The 16,745-nt window shown below is 41.7% G+C and overlaps 1 protein-coding gene across 1 annotated transcript in view; it reads left to right on the forward strand.

Moving 5' to 3' along the window:
- LOC134349683 (FRAS1-related extracellular matrix protein 2-like) overlaps positions 1-16,745 on the forward strand; it is a 204,794-nt gene that overhangs the window by 165,031 nt on the left and 23,018 nt on the right. The window contains exon 17 of the mRNA XM_063054368.1: positions 16,317-16,509. Coding sequence (XP_062910438.1) covers positions 16,317-16,509 — 193 coding nt within the window. The remainder of the gene's footprint in view (positions 1-16,316; positions 16,510-16,745) is intronic.

Consider the following 16,745-nt stretch of genomic DNA (forward strand, 5'->3'; position numbering starts at 1 on the left):
GTAAATAGTCCAAAAGAGGTATAGCAAGGTAATGTTGCTTGGCTTGTGGACTGTTTAAATGTCTAATGGCAGACGGGAAGAAACTGTTCCTAAAACGTTGATTGGGACTTGGGCCCCAGAGTATAAGATGTGCTTGCAGTCAGAGATGAGGGTGAGCAAGAGAGAGAGTAGTCAGGTCTAGAATGAGAAACCATATGAAAACAACAGTTTTTGTAGAATAATACGTTTCAGTTTAACCCTATGTTTTAGCATCCATTCAGCCATACATGGTGACCTGGCCCAGATTATAATCAGTTATTTCAGAACCTACAAAACTAAGTTAACCTCATTTTCAAAGGATTCCTTAGATAATGTCATGCACTTTGGGGAAAGAAGCCAAGCCAGGGCATAGACAGTAAATGCCCTGGGCAAACTCATTTAGCAGCAAGACTTTCGGATATACTGTAAGAATATAGTTCTGTGAAGTGGGCACACAGGTAGACAAGTGATGATGAGGCGTTTTTTAACTTTACCTTCAGCCAAGGCACTGAGTATAGGTGATGAGATAATTGTACCATTTGATGATTTGGGCATACGGTGTGCAGTTCAGATAGCCAAACTACAGGAAAGATGTAATGAAACCAGAGAAGGTACAGAAAAAAATTAACAACAATGTTGCCTACTTTGGATGTTTGTGTTGTGAAGAGTGATTAAAAAGGCTGGGACTGTGTTCTCTGGAGCAAAGGAGACTGGAAAGTGATCTAGCGAGGTTTATAAAATCATGAGGGACATAGGTAGGGCAGGTAACCACCGTATATTTCCTGGGGAGTCGGAGACTAGATGGCATAGGTTTATATGAGAGGGGAAAGATTTAAAGGGGATCTGAGGGCAAGTTTTTCACACAATGGGAGCAGGGCATATGGAACAAGCTGCTAGAGGAATTGTTATAGGTAGATACAATTACAAAGTTTTAAAGACATTTGGACAGATGCATGGATGGGAGTGGTTTAGGGAGAAATAGGCCAAATTCAGGGATACTATTACAGCTACAGAAAGGGTGGGTAATGTAGCAGGATCCCCTTTTGAGTCAATATGGGTGGAAGTCAGGAATAGGAAGGGAGCAGTTACTCTACTGGGGGTGTTCTATAGGCCCCCTGGTAGCAGCAGAGATACAGAGGAGCAGATTGGGAGGCAGATTTTGGAAAGGTGCAAAAATAATAGGGTTGTTATCATGGGTGACTTTAACTTCCCTAATATTGATTGGCACCTGATTAGTTCCAAGGGTTTAGATGGGGCAGAGTTTGTTAAGTGTATCCAGGATGGATTCCTGTCACAGTATGTGGACAGGCTGACCAGGGGGAATGACATACTAGATCTAGTACTAGGTAATGAACCGGGTCAGGTCACAGATCTCTCAGTGGGTGAGCATCTGGGGAACAGTGACCACCGCTCCCTGGCCTTTAGCATTATCATGGAAAAGGATAGAATCAGAGAGGACAGGAAAATTTTTAATTGGGGAAAGGCAAATTATGAGGCTATAAGGCTAGAACTTGCAGGTGTGAATTGGGATGATGTTTTTTCAGGGAAATGTACTATGGACATGTGGTCGATGTTTAGAGATCTCTTGTGGGATGTAAGGGATAAATTTGTCCCGGTGAGCAAGATAAAGAATGGTAGGGTGAAGGAACCATGGGTGACAAGTGAGGTGGAAAATCTAGTCAGGTGGAAGAAGGCAGCATACATGAGGTTTAGGAAGCAAGGATCGGATGGGTCTATTGAGGAATATAGGGAAGCAAGAAAGGAGCTTAAAAAGGGGCTGAGAAGAGCAAGAAGGGGGCATGAGAAGGCCTTGGCAAGTAGGGTAAAGGAAAACCCCAAGGCATTCTTCAATTATGTGAAGAAAAAAAGGATGACAGGAGTGAAGATAGGACCGATTGGAGATAAAGGTGGGAAGATGTGCCTGGAGGCTGTGGAAGTGAGCGAGGTCCTCAATGAATACTTCTCTTCGGTATTCACCAATGAGAGGGAACTTGATGATGATGAGGACAATATGAGTGAGGTTGATGTTTTGGAGCATGTTGATATTAAGGGAGAGGAGGTATTGGAGTTGTTAAAATACTTTAAGAGAGATAAGTCCCTGGGACCTGACGGAATATTCCCCAGGCTGCTCCACGAGGCGAGAGAAGAGATTGCTGAGCCTCTGGCTAGGATCTTTATGTCCTCGTTGTCCACGGGAATGGTACCGGAGGATTGGAGGGAGGCGAATGTTGTCCCCTTGTTCAAAAAAGGTAATAGGGATAGTCCGGGTAATTATAGACCAGTGAGCCTTACATCTGTGGTGGAAAACCTGTTGGAAAAGATTCTTAGAGACAGAATCTACAGATATTTAGAGAATCATGGTCTGATCAGGGACAGTCAGCATGGCTTTGTGAAGGGCGGATCGTGTCTAACAAGCCTGATAGAGTTCTTTGAGGAGGTGACCAGGCATATAGATGAGGGTAGTGCAGTGGATGTGATCTATATGGATTTTAGTTAGGCATTTGACAAAGTTCCACACGGTACACTTATTCAGAAAGTTAGAAGGCATGGGATCCAGGGAAGTCTGGCCAGGTGGATTCAGAATTGGCTTGCCTGCAGAAGGCAGAGGGTGGTGGTGGAGGGAGTACATTCAGATTGGAGGATTGTGACTAGTGGTGTCCCACAAGGATCTGTTCTGGGACCTCTACTTTTCGTGATTTTTATTAACAACCTGGATGTGGGGGTAGAAGGGTGGGTTGGCAAGTTTGCAGACAACACAAAGGTTGGTGGTGTTGTAGATAGTGTAGAGGATTGTCAAAGATTGCAGAGAGACATTGATAGGATGCAGAAGTGGGCTGAGAAGTGGCAGATGGAGTTCAACCCAGAGAAGTGTGAGGTGGTACACTTTGGAAGGACAAACTCCAAGGCAGAGTACAAAGTAAATGGCAGGATACTTGTAAGTGTGGAGGAGCAGAGGGATCTCGGGGTACATGTCCACAGATCCCTGAAAGTTGCCTCACAGGTCGATAGGGTAGTTAAGAAAGCTTATGGGGTGTTAGCTTTCATAAGTCGAGGGATAGAGCTTAAGAGTCGTGATGTAATGATGCAGCTCTATAAAATTCTGGTTAGGCCACACTTGGAGTACTGTATCCAGTTCTGGTCGCCTCACTATAGGAAGGATGTGGCAGCATTGGAAAGGGTACAGAGGAGATTTACCAGGATGCTGCCTGGTTTAGAAAGTATGCATTATGATCAGAGATTAAGGGAGCTAGGGCTTTACTCTTTGGAGAGAAGGAGGATGAGAGGAGACATGATAGAGGTGTACAAGATAATAAGAGGAATAGCTAGAGTGGATAGCCAGCGCCTCTTCTCCAGGGCACCACTGCTCAATACAAGAGGATATGGCTTTAAGGTAAGGGGTGGGAAGTTCAAGGGGGATATTAGAGGAAGGTTTTTTACTCAGAGAGTGGTTGGTGTGTGGAATGCACTGCCTGAGTCAGTGGTGGAGGCAGATACACTAGTGAAGTTTAAGAGACTACTAGACAGGTATATGGAGGAATTTAAGGTGGGGGCTTATATGGGAGGCAGGGTTTGAGGGTCAGCACAACATTGTGGGCCGAAGGGCCTGTATTGTGCTGTACTATCCTATGTTCTATGTTATATTCATTCACACTGGGTTTCAGTCAGCTTCTGTCCATGGACTGAGGTTCCTAGCACCTTCCCAAAATCTCCTTCTCCACTTTGGGAATTCATGAGCCAGCAATTCCCAGGAATCAATCGGAAGATGCAGTTTTCAAGGTGTTTCTAAGGACATCCTTGAAGCATTTACTCAGGTTATAAATTCAGGAGGGACCCGGATTGATAACCTCTCAACAGCATTTACAATAAGATCATAAGATATAGGACAGAATTTGGCCCAATGTGTCTGCTCCACCATTTAATCAATGCTGATTATTTTACATTCTCCCTCTAACCCTTAACCTCCTTACTAATCAAGAAACTATCATTCTCTGCCCTAACTACACCTAATGACTCGGCCTCCACAACCTTCAGTGGGAACAGATTCCACAGATTCACCAAGCTCTGCTTGAACAAATCCCTCCTCATCTCTGTTTTAAGAGATATTCCTTATTCTGTGACTACACCTAGATCCTAGACTCTCCTACTAACAGAGACACCCTCCCAATGTCTACTCTCTCCAAGTGGTACTGAGGAGGATTTGGGCATTTTACATGGGAATAAATACCTGAGCAGAGAGTTAGAGGAGTAAAGAACAAGGGTAGAAATTGAAAGCAGACAAATAGTGAAGTTGTGGATAGTGTAGAAAACTGGCAAAGAATACAGCACGATAGTTGCAGATCTGGGCTGAGAAATGGCAGATCGAGTTTAATCCCGATAAGTGTGAGGTGTTGCACCTCAGTAAGGCAAATACAAGGAGACAGTACACTGTCAAGGGCAAGGTCATTAACATTTGTTGCTGAGCAGAGAACTCTTGGGATCCAAGTTCATAGCTCCTTGAAAGTGGCTACACAGGTCGATAAAGAGGCTCATGGAATACTTGCTTTTATTAGTCCAGGCATTGAGTTGAAACTTCAGGAGGTTATGCTGCAACTTCTTAAAACTCTGGTTAGGCCAGATCTGGAGTATTGCGTACACTTCTGGTCGTCCCTCTATTGGAAGGGTGTTGAGGCTTTGGAGAGGGTGCAGAAGACGTTTACCAGGACGCTGCCTGGTTTAGAGGGCATATGCTATCACGAGAGGCTGGATAAACTTTAGACTGTTTGCTCTGCAGTGGCAGAAGCTGAGGAGAGATCTGCTAGAGGTTTACAAGATTATGAGAGTCATAGATAGAGTGGACGGAGAGTATCTGTTTCCCATGGTTGAAATGTCTAATACAGGAGGGCATGCATTAACGGTGAGAGGGGGTAGGTTCAAGTGGGATGTGAGGGCTAAGTTTTTTACCCAGAGAGCTGTGGAAACCTGGAATGCACATGGATGTAAGGTAGATGGAAGGATACGGACATGGTGTAGGTCGGAGGGATTAATGTTCGGGTGATTTAGATTTGCTTTTTAGGTGGTTCGGCACAACATTGTGGACCGAATGGCCTGTTTTGTGCTGTACTGTTCTGTGTTTCCATGTTTCTAAATAGAAAGCAAAATATAAAAGCAGAAATGTGAAAACCAAATAGAGCAATATTAGACCAAACAGATGGGATTGTCACGGGGAACGGTGGTAAAAAGAAATTATGAGCTCTTTATCCAAATGCATAAGGTATTGAAAAAAAAATCAGTGAATGATATTACAATTGGCATCAATATGTAGGAATGATATTGCAACCATTGCAGAGACAAAGCTGGGAACACTATATTTGAGGATATTTGACTTTGGGAAGGACAGGTGGAAAAGGAAGAGGTGCAGAAGATTTCAGATTTCTGAATGGTCCATGAACACTACCTTACTATTCCTCCTTAACACGATTTATTTGATTAGTTTATTTCAACTTAAAGTTCTTTCATTGTGAATCAACAAATTCAACAACACATTCAATGATAATAAGCCTGATTCTGAGTCGCTTTGTTAATAAGAGATGAAGTGAAGTTTCAGTGAGAGATGATTTAGGCTCAGATGATATTTGGGTGAAGGTTAAAAAATGGCAAGGAAAATAAATAATATAAGCTCCCAAACATAAGTCAACTATAAGAAAGAGTAAAGTCAATAACATACAATATGCAAAGCAATAACCATGTGTGCTAGTCTTCATTTAAATTAAGATAATCAGATTAGTAATAGAAGGCACAGGAAATAATTCTCAGGACAGAGACCTAAATCGATAGATTATGGAGCCAACTGGAGAACGGGTTTGTTTGGACCTGGTAATGAGTCAAGATTGAAATGATATACTGATCACAAAAGATAGAATTTACCATGGGAAATATGGGTCTGAAACAACTTCTGCAAGAAGAGTTAGAAAAGATTCATGGATGAGTTGATTCAAGTGCATAAAGATTAGTAAGTAGATTATAGTCAGGTAGTGGCAGACATTTGTGGAGGTAATCATGATTCCCAGCTAAAATAAATCAAATGAGAATATGAGATTCTCAAGGGAAAGAACCACCAATGACTAACTAAGGATGTTTTTTTATCGAACTGTAGGAGAAAACATAGAATATGTCAGATGTTAATGTTTGCCTGATGATTAGGATAAGTTAAGAAACCAACAAAATAGATTTTAAAAATCAAGAAAGAAAAATAAACTACAATGGCAAAGAAGTGAGAAATACAGAAACTGACAATATCTTTCAGCACATGAAGTGGAAGAAAATGGCCAAAGTGAGCATTAGCCCCTCAGAGAATGAGATTGGAGAAATAGTTGCAGGAACAGGGAAATACGAAAACATCTATTTTGCATCAGTATTTACCACTAGAAAATACTACTTTTTTTTTATTATTTCTAAAGATACAGGAAAGAAGTTGTATATACAAAACTACTGAGGTTAAAGGTCCATATGTGCACTGGAATATAAAAGACCATAAGACTTGGGAGCAGAATTAGGCCATTCAACCCTCCGAGTCTGCTCTGCCATTGCATTATGGCTGATGTATTATCTCTCTCCACCCCGTTCTCTTGCTTTTTCCCCATAACCTCTGATGCCCTGATTAATCAAGAACCTGTCGATCTCCACCTTAAATATACCCAAAGACATGGTTTGCACAACCATATGTGACAATGAATTCCACAGACTCCCCACTCTGGCTAAAGAAATTTTTCCTCATCTCTGTTCAAAATGAACGTCCCTCAATTCTGAGGCTTTGTCCCTCTGGTTCTATACTGCCCCCTAAAGGAAACATCCTCTCCACATCAGAGATCCCACCCTCATTCTTCTAAATTCCCATGAGTACAGGCCCAGAGCCATGAAACACTCTTCATTTGTTAACCCTTTCATTCTTGTGATCATTCTCATGAACCTCCTCTGATCCCTGTCCAATACCAGCACATCTTTTCTTTGATTCCACTGATCTGTCTATGCCCTTCTGCAGACACCCTGCATCCTCAATACCACCTGCCCCTCTACCTATCTTCATATCATCTGCAAACCTGACCACAAAGCCATCAATTAAATTGAATTGAATTGACTTTATTACTTCCGTCCTTCACATACATGAGGAGTAAAAATCTTTATGTTACATCTCCATCTAACTGTGCCATGTGCAATCATAGTAATTTATAATAATTTATAATGAATAGAACAGTCAATGTAATATAGAGTTACACTCAAGTCAGCTTGAGTTAATCAGTCTGATGGTCTGGTGGGAGAAGCTGTCCCGGAGCCTGTTGGTCCCGGCTTTTATACTGTGATACCTCTTCCCGGATGGTAGAAGCTGGAATGGATTGTGATTGGGGTGACTCGGGTCCCCAGTGATCCTACACACCTGTCCTTGCAAATGTCCTGAATCATGGGAAGTTCACAACTACAGATGCGGTACGCTGTCCGCAACTCTCTCTGCAGAGTCCTGCGATTAATTCATCAAAATCATTGACATACAACATGGAAGTAAGCTGTCCCGACACCGACACCTGTGACCAGCAGCCAACTAGGAAAGACCCCCTTTATTCCCACTCATTACCTCCATCCAGTCAGCCAATCTTCTAACCATGCCAGTACCTTTCCTGTAATAACATGGACTCTTATCTTGTTAAGCAGCCTCGTGCAGCACCTTGTCAAAGGCCTCTGAAAGTCCAAATAAACAACATCCACTGACTCTCCTTTGTTTATCCAGCCTGTTACTTCCTCAAAGAATTCCAACGGATTTGTCAGACATTATTTTCCCTTTAAAAACCATGCTGACTTTTGGCTATTTTATCATGTGCCTCCAAGTATTCCAAAACTTCATCCTTAATATTAGACTCCAACATCCTTCCAACCACTGAAGTCAGGCTAAGTGGCCTATACTGTTGTAGTCTGGCATACTGATCTCTACCTTTCCGAGGCACAGCGACAACTCGCGGATACCTCCTCTTATTTACCCGTCGATCGTGACCCCACTAAGGAGCACCAGGCCGTTGTCTCCCACACCATCACCGACTTTATCCGCTCAGGGGATCTCCCATCCACTGCTACCAACCTTATAGTTCCCACACCTCGCACTTCCCGTTTCTACCTCCTACCCAAGATCCACAAACCTGCCTGTCCTGGCCGACCTATTGTCTCAGCTTGCTCCTGCCGCACCGAACTCGTTTCTGCATACCTCGACACTGTTTTATCCCCCCTTGTTCAATCCCTTCCTACCTATGTTCGTGACACTTCTCATGCTCTGAAACTTTTCGATGATTTTAAGTTCCCCGGCCCCCACCACTTTATTTTCACCATGGATGTCCAGTCCCTATATACTTCCATCCCCCACCAGGAAGGTCTCAAAGCTCTCTGCTTCTTTTTGGATTCCAGACCTAATCAGTTCCCCTCTACCACCACTCTGCTCTGTCTAGCGGAATTAGTCCTTACTCTTAATAATTTCTCCTTTGGCTCCTCCCACCTCCTCCAAACTAAAGGTGTAGCTATGGGCACCCGTTTGGGTCCTAGCTATGCCTGCCTTTTTGTTGGGTTTGTGGAACAATCTATGTTCCGTGCCTATTCTGGTATCTGTCCCCCACTTTTCCTTCACTACATCGACGACTGCATTGGCACTGCTTCCTACACGCATGCAGAACTCGTTGACTTTATTAACTTTGCCTCCAACTTTCACCCTGCCCTCAAGTTTACCTGGTCCTTTTCCGACACCTCCCTCCTTTTTCTAGATCTTTCTGTCTCTGTCTCTGGAGACAGCTTATCCACTGATGTCTACTATAAGCCTACTGACTCTCACAGCTATCTGGACTATTCCTCTTCTCACCCTGTCTCTTGCAAAAACGCCATCCCCTTCTCGCAATTCCTTCGTCTCCGCCGCATCTGCTCTCAGGATGAGGCTTTTCATTCTAGGACGAGGGAGATATCCTCCTTTTTTAAAGAAAGGGGCTTCCCTTCCTCCACTATCAGCTCTGCTCTCAAACGCATCTCCCCCATTTCACGTACATCTGCTCTCACTCCATCCACCCACCACCCCACTAGGAATAGGGTTCCCCTGGTCCACACCTACCACCCCACCAGCCTTCGGGTCCAACATATTATTCTCCGTACCTTCCGCCACCTCCAACGGGATCCCACCACTAAGCACATCTTTCCCTCCCCCCCCCCGCTTTCCGCAGGGATCGCTCCCTACGCGATTCCCTTGTCCATTCGTCCCCCCCCATCCCTCCCCACTGACCTCCCTCCTGGCACTTATCCTTGTAAGCGGAACAAGTGCTACACATGCCCTTATACTTCCTCCCTTACCACCATTCAGGGCCCCAAACAGTCCTTCCAGGTGAGGCGACACTTCACCTGTGAGTCGACTGGGGTGATATACTGCGTCCGGTGCTCCCGATGTGTCCTTTTATATATTGGCGAGACCCGACACAGACTGGGAGACCGCTTTGTTGAACACCTACGCTCTGTCTGCCAGAGAAAGCAGGATCTCCCAGTGGCCACACATTTTAATTCCACATCCCATTCCCATTCTGACATGTCTATCCATGGCCTCCTCTACTGTAAAGATGAAGCCACACTCAGGGTGGAGGAACAACACCTTATATGCCGTCTGGGTAGCCTCCAACCTGATGGCATGAACATCGACTTTTCTAACTTCCGCTAATGCCCCACCTCCCCATCGTACCCCATCTGTTATTTATTTTTATACACACATTCTTTCTCTCACTCTCCTTTTTCTCCCTCTGTCCCTCTGACTATACCCCTTGCCCATCCTCTGGGTCCCCCCACCTTGTCTTTCTTCCCGGACCTCCTGTCCCATGATCCTCTCGTATCCCTTTTGCCAATCACCTGTCCAGCTCTTGGCTCCATCCCTCCCCCTCCGGTCTTCTCCTATTATTCTGGATCTCCCCCTCCCCCTCCAACTTTCAAATCTCTTACTATCTCTTCTTTCAGTTAGTCCTGACGAAGGGTCTCGGCCTGAAACGTCGACTGTACCTCTTCCTAGAGATGCTGCCTGGCCTGCTGCGTTCACCAGCAACTTTGATGTGTGTTGCTTGAATTTCCAGCATCTGCAGAATTCCTGTTGTTGGCCTATAAATTCCTTTCTTCTGCCTCTCTTTCTTCTTAAAGTGTGGAATGAAATTTGCAATTTTCCAGGCCTCAGAAACCATTCCAGAATCTAAACTGATTCTTGAAATATCATTGTTACTGCCTCCACAATCTCTTCAGCTACCTTTTTCAGAACCCTGGAGACCATCTGGTCCAGCTAACTTCTCTACCTTCAGGCCTCAGGCTTTTCAGCTTCCCAAGCAGCTTCTCCTTATTAATAGCAACGACACTCACTCCTGCCCCCTGACACTCTCACATTTCTGGAATTCTGCTTGTTTTTTTCCACAGTGAAGACAAACACAAAATACTTATTAAGTTCATCTGCCATTTCTTTGTCCCCAGCATCATTTTCCAGCTAGCCGATTTCCAGTCTCATCTGCATCTGAAAAAACTTTTTATATCCTCTTTCATATTGTTGGCTAGCTTATCTTCATATTTCATCTTTTCTCCCTTTACGGTTTTTTTAGTTGACTTCTGTTGGTTTTTAAAGGCTTCCCAATCTTCTACATTCCCACTAATTTTCGCAATATTATATGTGCTCTCTTTTGCTTTTCTGCTGTCTTTGACTGCCTTTGTCAGCCATGGTTGTCTAATCCTCCCTTTAGAATACTAATTCATCTTTGGGGTGCATCTTTCCTGTGCTTTCCTAAAGTCCCTCATAAGCACCAGCTATTGCTGTTATGCTATCATCCCTGCTAGTATCCCCTTCCAATCTACTTTGGCCAGCTCCACTCTCATGCCTCTGTCATTCCCTTTACTCCACTGTAATAATGATATATTCGATTTTATCATCTTCTCAAGCTGGAGGGTGTATTCCAACATAGTATGATCAATGATATAGCTTGTATCCTTCAATCCTAAAAAAAGTAGGATGTAGTGAGTCAATTGATTGCAATCTTCTAAAAAGCCTAATAGTTTGTAGAAATACAAAAGGATTGAAAAACTACCAGTGTGCTTTCATCATTTAAACAAGGTGAAAGCCAAAAAGAATCATTTCCATTATCTTAAGGCAAAGATTGAAAGTGTCTTCTCAGGACTCATAGAATTTAAAAGAAAAAGAGGTAATTTTATTGAAATATGTACAATTTTTAGGGGGTTTGACAGAGCAAGTGTTAGGTAGTTTTTCTCATGAGCATAGCAAAAGAATAAGAAGTTACATGTTGTAGACTGAAATTAAGAAAAATTTCTTCCCCCAAAGCTTGTGCATCTTTGAAATTCCTCACCTCAGAAAACTTTGGGGGTTGAATTTTTGAATATCCATTCAATGTGATAAGGATAAATCTTTAATCAGTAAAGAAGCCGAAGCTTACTGCCATTGTCTGTAAGGAGTTTGGACGTTCTCCCCGTGACAGGATGGGTTTCCTGTAGGTGGGCTAGTTTCCTCCCACATTCCGGGACATACAGGATAGTCAGGTGTAATTGGGCGCCACGGACTAGTTGGGCCAGAAGGACCTGTTACGATGCTGTATCTCTAAATAAGTAAACCAGACAGTGACTGCAAAAATTAGATCAGTTGTGAGGAAAGAAGACTTTTTGAACCCCGAATCTTCGGGCTCCTGAATTTCAGAAGGGAGCACGGCTTGGTGGGTGGGGATCCCTAATGATGGCTGGTGCCATCCTATGACATTGGCTCTTGTTGATGACCTCGATGGCGGGGAAGTTATACCTCTGATGCGAATTGCTGAGTCGGCTCTTGCATTGGAATTTCCCATGCCAAGCCATGTTGCAACCAGTCAGTATGCATTCCACTATCCACCTACCAAAGTTTGTCATATGCCCGAATCCTTCTGTTTTTCATTGCACCCGTGTGTACATGTTCTTCTGCTTACAGTACCACAAAAAACTTGACTTGTCTGAAGAACATAGAGGACTGTGTGCATTCTTGCAGAGGCGGCTGGAAGTAGTCCAAGTTTCAGAAGTCTGTAAAAGGGCAAGGAACACTTCTACCCAGCAGACTTTGAGGTTTCTTGTCAGGTTTGAGGTTTTGAGCTTCAAGTACCCAATTTCTCATTCAGACAAAGACCAAGCAATGGTGTCTTCATTGAATCTGAGTCAGAATCAGGTTTATTATCACCGGCATATGTCATGAAGTTACTTAGCGGCAGCAGTACAATCCAATACATGATAATATAGAAAAAATAAATAAGTAAATCAATTACAGTAAGTATGTGTGTGTGTATATATATATATATATATGTATGTATATTAAATAGTTGATATACATATTAACTGCAAGTTTGAAATAAAGAGATAAAAAATTTACAGACTCGTAGCCGAAGATTCATTGTTACTAGTTCCAGGGTTTGAAAAGTCCAAGTACAAAGGATATACTTTTGAAAGAGAGATTTATCTTCCTTGCTCTCTATTCTCCCATGTGTAAGATGGGCACATTCCTTAAACACTGGTAGCCACAACAGTCTCATCTTTATCAACAAGCACCAAAAGTCTGATGAGGTGCCCTTTTAAAGACACCCAGCTTCAGATAAATATATGGAAATACATTATGTCCATTCTTTGTTTGCAGTTGTGTGAAGACAAATTTTCAAACAAACTCTTGAATCAAGGACTTTCCACTTTGATGTGTGCTCCTGATAAGGAAACTTCTTCACCTGCTGACACTTCTCACTACAGATAAGGGATAGCATGCAATTCAGAATGCTGAAAACAGGGGCATTTTTCTCTTTCATCCCAGTGGAATGCCCTGCCCTCAGTTGATTATCTTTCACAATTTTATTTGATCTGCCCGCAATTAAATGACACAATGAAAGAAAGCACAACTCCCATTCTTTTTGAACCGGAGTTTATTTTGTAGGATCAAGCAGGTTCAAATTTAGGGCCAAAGTCTGAAAAGAGAGGGCAGATGCTGAAATCTGCAGCAACAAGCAAACTGCTGGAGGAGCTCAGTGGGTCGAGCAGCATCTGTGGGGGAAGGAGTTGTCAATGTTTTGTGCCAGTGCATCCATACTGACTTTCAACCCAAAACAATTCCTTTCCACCTTCAAATGCTGTTTGACATCCTCCCCCCACCCCCACCGAGCACCTCCAACAGAATGTTGCTATTGAAAGTTACACAATTCGTAAACCAGCAAAAAGATAAACATCTTCTAACTTTTTTACTTTTTAAACATCTTCATGATCTTTGTCTTTATTAGTGGTTCCATCTTCAGTTATAAGGGATAGGTAAGAGTTCTTTTTGGTAACTTAATTTGCCAAAACTGCTGTTGCTAGACATGTGCATGTAAAATCAGCCTCACTTGCCTTCTTGAGACCAACCTGTATAATGTTCAAATACCACATTCTGCTACAACCATCAGCATAAGAAGAAAAGAAAAAGAAACAGGAACAAGCCATTCGGCCCTTCTGTGCAGGCGCTGCCATTCAGTAAATTGTTAGATATTTTATCCCAACACTATATTCCTACAAAGCTCCCATCTCTGCCTTAAATATACATAATAATTGATCATCTACAGCCACCTTAGTTTGAGAATTTCAAAAACCCCCCATCCTCTGCTTCATATTCAACATTGATGTTCAACACTATTCCTAGGAAGTTTTCTAAGTCTCACAATGAAAAAAACATACTGGTTTAATTTCTGTGCCTTTTTTTCCTTCTCAATCTAGCTTCACTAGTCTCAAAAGGAAATTTAGTGGAATCCCTTAAATTGGATTCCTCTATCTCCCTATCTGGGTGGAAGGTGAAAGCAGATTATTTTTGATTAAATTAACCCAGAGTGCGTATTGGAATAATGCCCTATATGTCTCAATCTTGCTTTACCTTCTTCCATTTCCTTTTCTATGTATCTTCATCAAAAAAAACTTCAGTGCAACCTTCAGAGTAGATAGCCATTTTAGTACATTTAACTTTTGTTGGTTTGTTGTTGTTTATGGATCTCCTGCCTTTATTTCAGGTCAGTCCTTGGCCCCAAATTTGAAATCAGCTGTAGTGCAATCATGTCAAGAAATTACTTGCTAGCCCCACTGCTGCTAACGACTATAAAATGGCCAGGAATCACATTGCATAATAGATGAATTTTATTAGACTCTATGAATTTTTTTCTAATTCAGGTTAAGAAGATCAATTGATAACTGGAAATAATTATAATAAATATAAAAAAATTATAATCATTTAACTCACAGCTTATAATTCTCTATGGATATCTGGGAATAATGATAACCAGATTTCCAGAGTTTCAAGGATTTTGTTGTCATATTTGAGATTTATTTTTCATTTTAAAAACCAGATCATTTAGCCCACATTGCTGTATAGGAACTTGCTATGTGTAAACAGTTTAGTGCATTTCTTTTATTTCAGAAATCACATAACTGGCTATGGAGCACTTTGCAGTGTCCAGAGATTTTGAAAGGCACTGTATCAATGCTAATCTGTCTTAATAATTTTCTGAAAACAGGACCTCTTATTTACAATCTAACAACTGAGGAAATTTTTGTACAGTCATCGGAAAAGTCAAAGCTAATTGGTAAACAAAAATTCACTGCTTCATCCTACACTGGAGGCTTACATTTTAAGCTGGCAGTTAGATGACTTCCATGTCATTTGCTTTTGAAGCTGCATTCTATTTTCTTTTTTCCGTAACTGATGTTAAAAGCTCTAGGTTATACGGAGTCATTGTTCAATTTAAGTAATTTAGATTCCTGTCCTTAGTGGTAACAATGAATGCTTGTTTTCAAAGGCTTGAGTACATACTAGTAGTTATATGTAGTCTCTTTCCTTGTCAGATGCTTGTTCCCTCAAGGATTTTCAGAACCTGGGGGCATGACCTTAGAACTAATCACTCCATCTGTTTGAGAAACTCATATTAAATCTTAAGTATTTGTGCCTGCACATCACTGAATCTGCCATCATTTCTTTTATGCTAACTCAATGTTTGACCTTAATAACAGTTGTTCATTTTCATGTTGTTACACAACGTTAAATAATAATTAGGAAAGTGAGTTTCAAAGCACTGAACTGATGTGTCGGAAATATCTATGGGAAGTAGAGGTGACCAGGGGTGGATAACAAAGGCGGTGTATTCACACTGAGAAAGTGCATGTGAGGGTCACTGTTACCACCTCTTGCAGTGGTACAAATAATCATCTTACGTGATGATTTAATTTTATCAGTTATGCCACTTGGTTTTGTTTGTTTTCGAGGAATAGATTTCACTATCCTAATTAAATTGTACTGGGAAAGTAAATTGAAGCCCTGGAAATAATTGTAGTGCAGGCTGAGTATAAGGTAGCAGATGGGCAAGATAGATACAGCCCTATCCAGTTAAAAGCAGATAAATGTTTAAGTTGAGAAGCTAAAATTCCTTCAGGCATGGGAACACAGGAATGTGCAGGGCCTTGGCTGGCAGACAAGATGAGTTCAAAAGTCTAAAAGTACAGCACGGTACTCTCTCACCTATCTTTTGCTACTTCCCATCTAAGTATTTACCCACTTTTTCTCTTTCCATTCCTAATAGAATTTGCTTCCCAGTTTGGACTTTCACTACTAAGTGTAACGTTTAGAGTGTAATTCTAAGGTGACCTGTGCTCAAATAGCTCTGTGTAAACCATTGATGGCCATGATTAAAGATTAAGTGTGTGTGAACCATGTATTTTCATATGCAACAACCATCTAGTATCATTATAAAATCTTAAGGAAAGAAGTATTACTAAAGATCCCATCATGTACATTTAATTGTCAGACTTTTGACCAATGTTCAGCTAAAAATCGTGGTATAAGTCAGCAACAAAACAATTTGAAAAGGGTCTTTGTAGTTAACTAATGCTTTATATTATAGAAGTTACCAATGCAGTAACCTCAATTAAAACAATAAGGTATGATAGAAAATCGCGGATATCTTTGAAGAAAGGAACAGATTTATTTTTGGTTTCCCCTGTTCCTATGACTTAGTTTGCTTTAGTGTCCCAAAGGCGTGCATATAGAGTGGTTTGTAGAAAAACAACATCAAATCATGCAGAGCAGTAATATCATAGTTTTAAAATAAATATTAGGCTTATTTTTTATGCAGACATGTTTAGATTTTGTAAGTTAACATTTGTTTATACAGATTTCAGCAAAAACGTGTTTATAATAAAATTGCATGCATTATTTGAGGATAGCTGGCATACTAAAATATTTCTTTTTTCTCCATCAGGTTTTGAACCTTGTGCAGTCTTACGTAACTCTGCGAGTCCCTCTATATGTCTCCTATGTCTTCCATTCCCCGGTGGGGGTTGGAGGCTGGCAGCACTTCGACCTGCAGTCTGAGCTGCGCTTGACTTTTGTGTACGACACTGCCATCTTGTGGAGAGATGGAATTGGCAGCCCACCAGAGGCTGAATTACAGGGTTGGTGAATTACTACCAGAGCTTGTTTTGGCAATTTTTGTTATCAGTCAGGAACATTTAAATGGTTTTCATTTTCCAGTATGCTCTGTTGTTTTATTACTCACGACGCTCACCGGGCGTCACAAAATTCCTGGATGCTAAAAGAAAAACTTTTGAGTCACATAAGTTTCACTATGGATAGAAATCATTCAGCCTCTCAAAAGGTGAAGCAAAATTTATTCCAATTAACAAGTTCC

This window comes from Mobula hypostoma, chromosome 7 (genome assembly GCF_963921235.1).
Source record: "Mobula hypostoma chromosome 7, sMobHyp1.1, whole genome shotgun sequence".
Lineage (NCBI taxonomy): Eukaryota > Metazoa > Chordata > Chondrichthyes > Myliobatiformes > Myliobatidae > Mobula > Mobula hypostoma.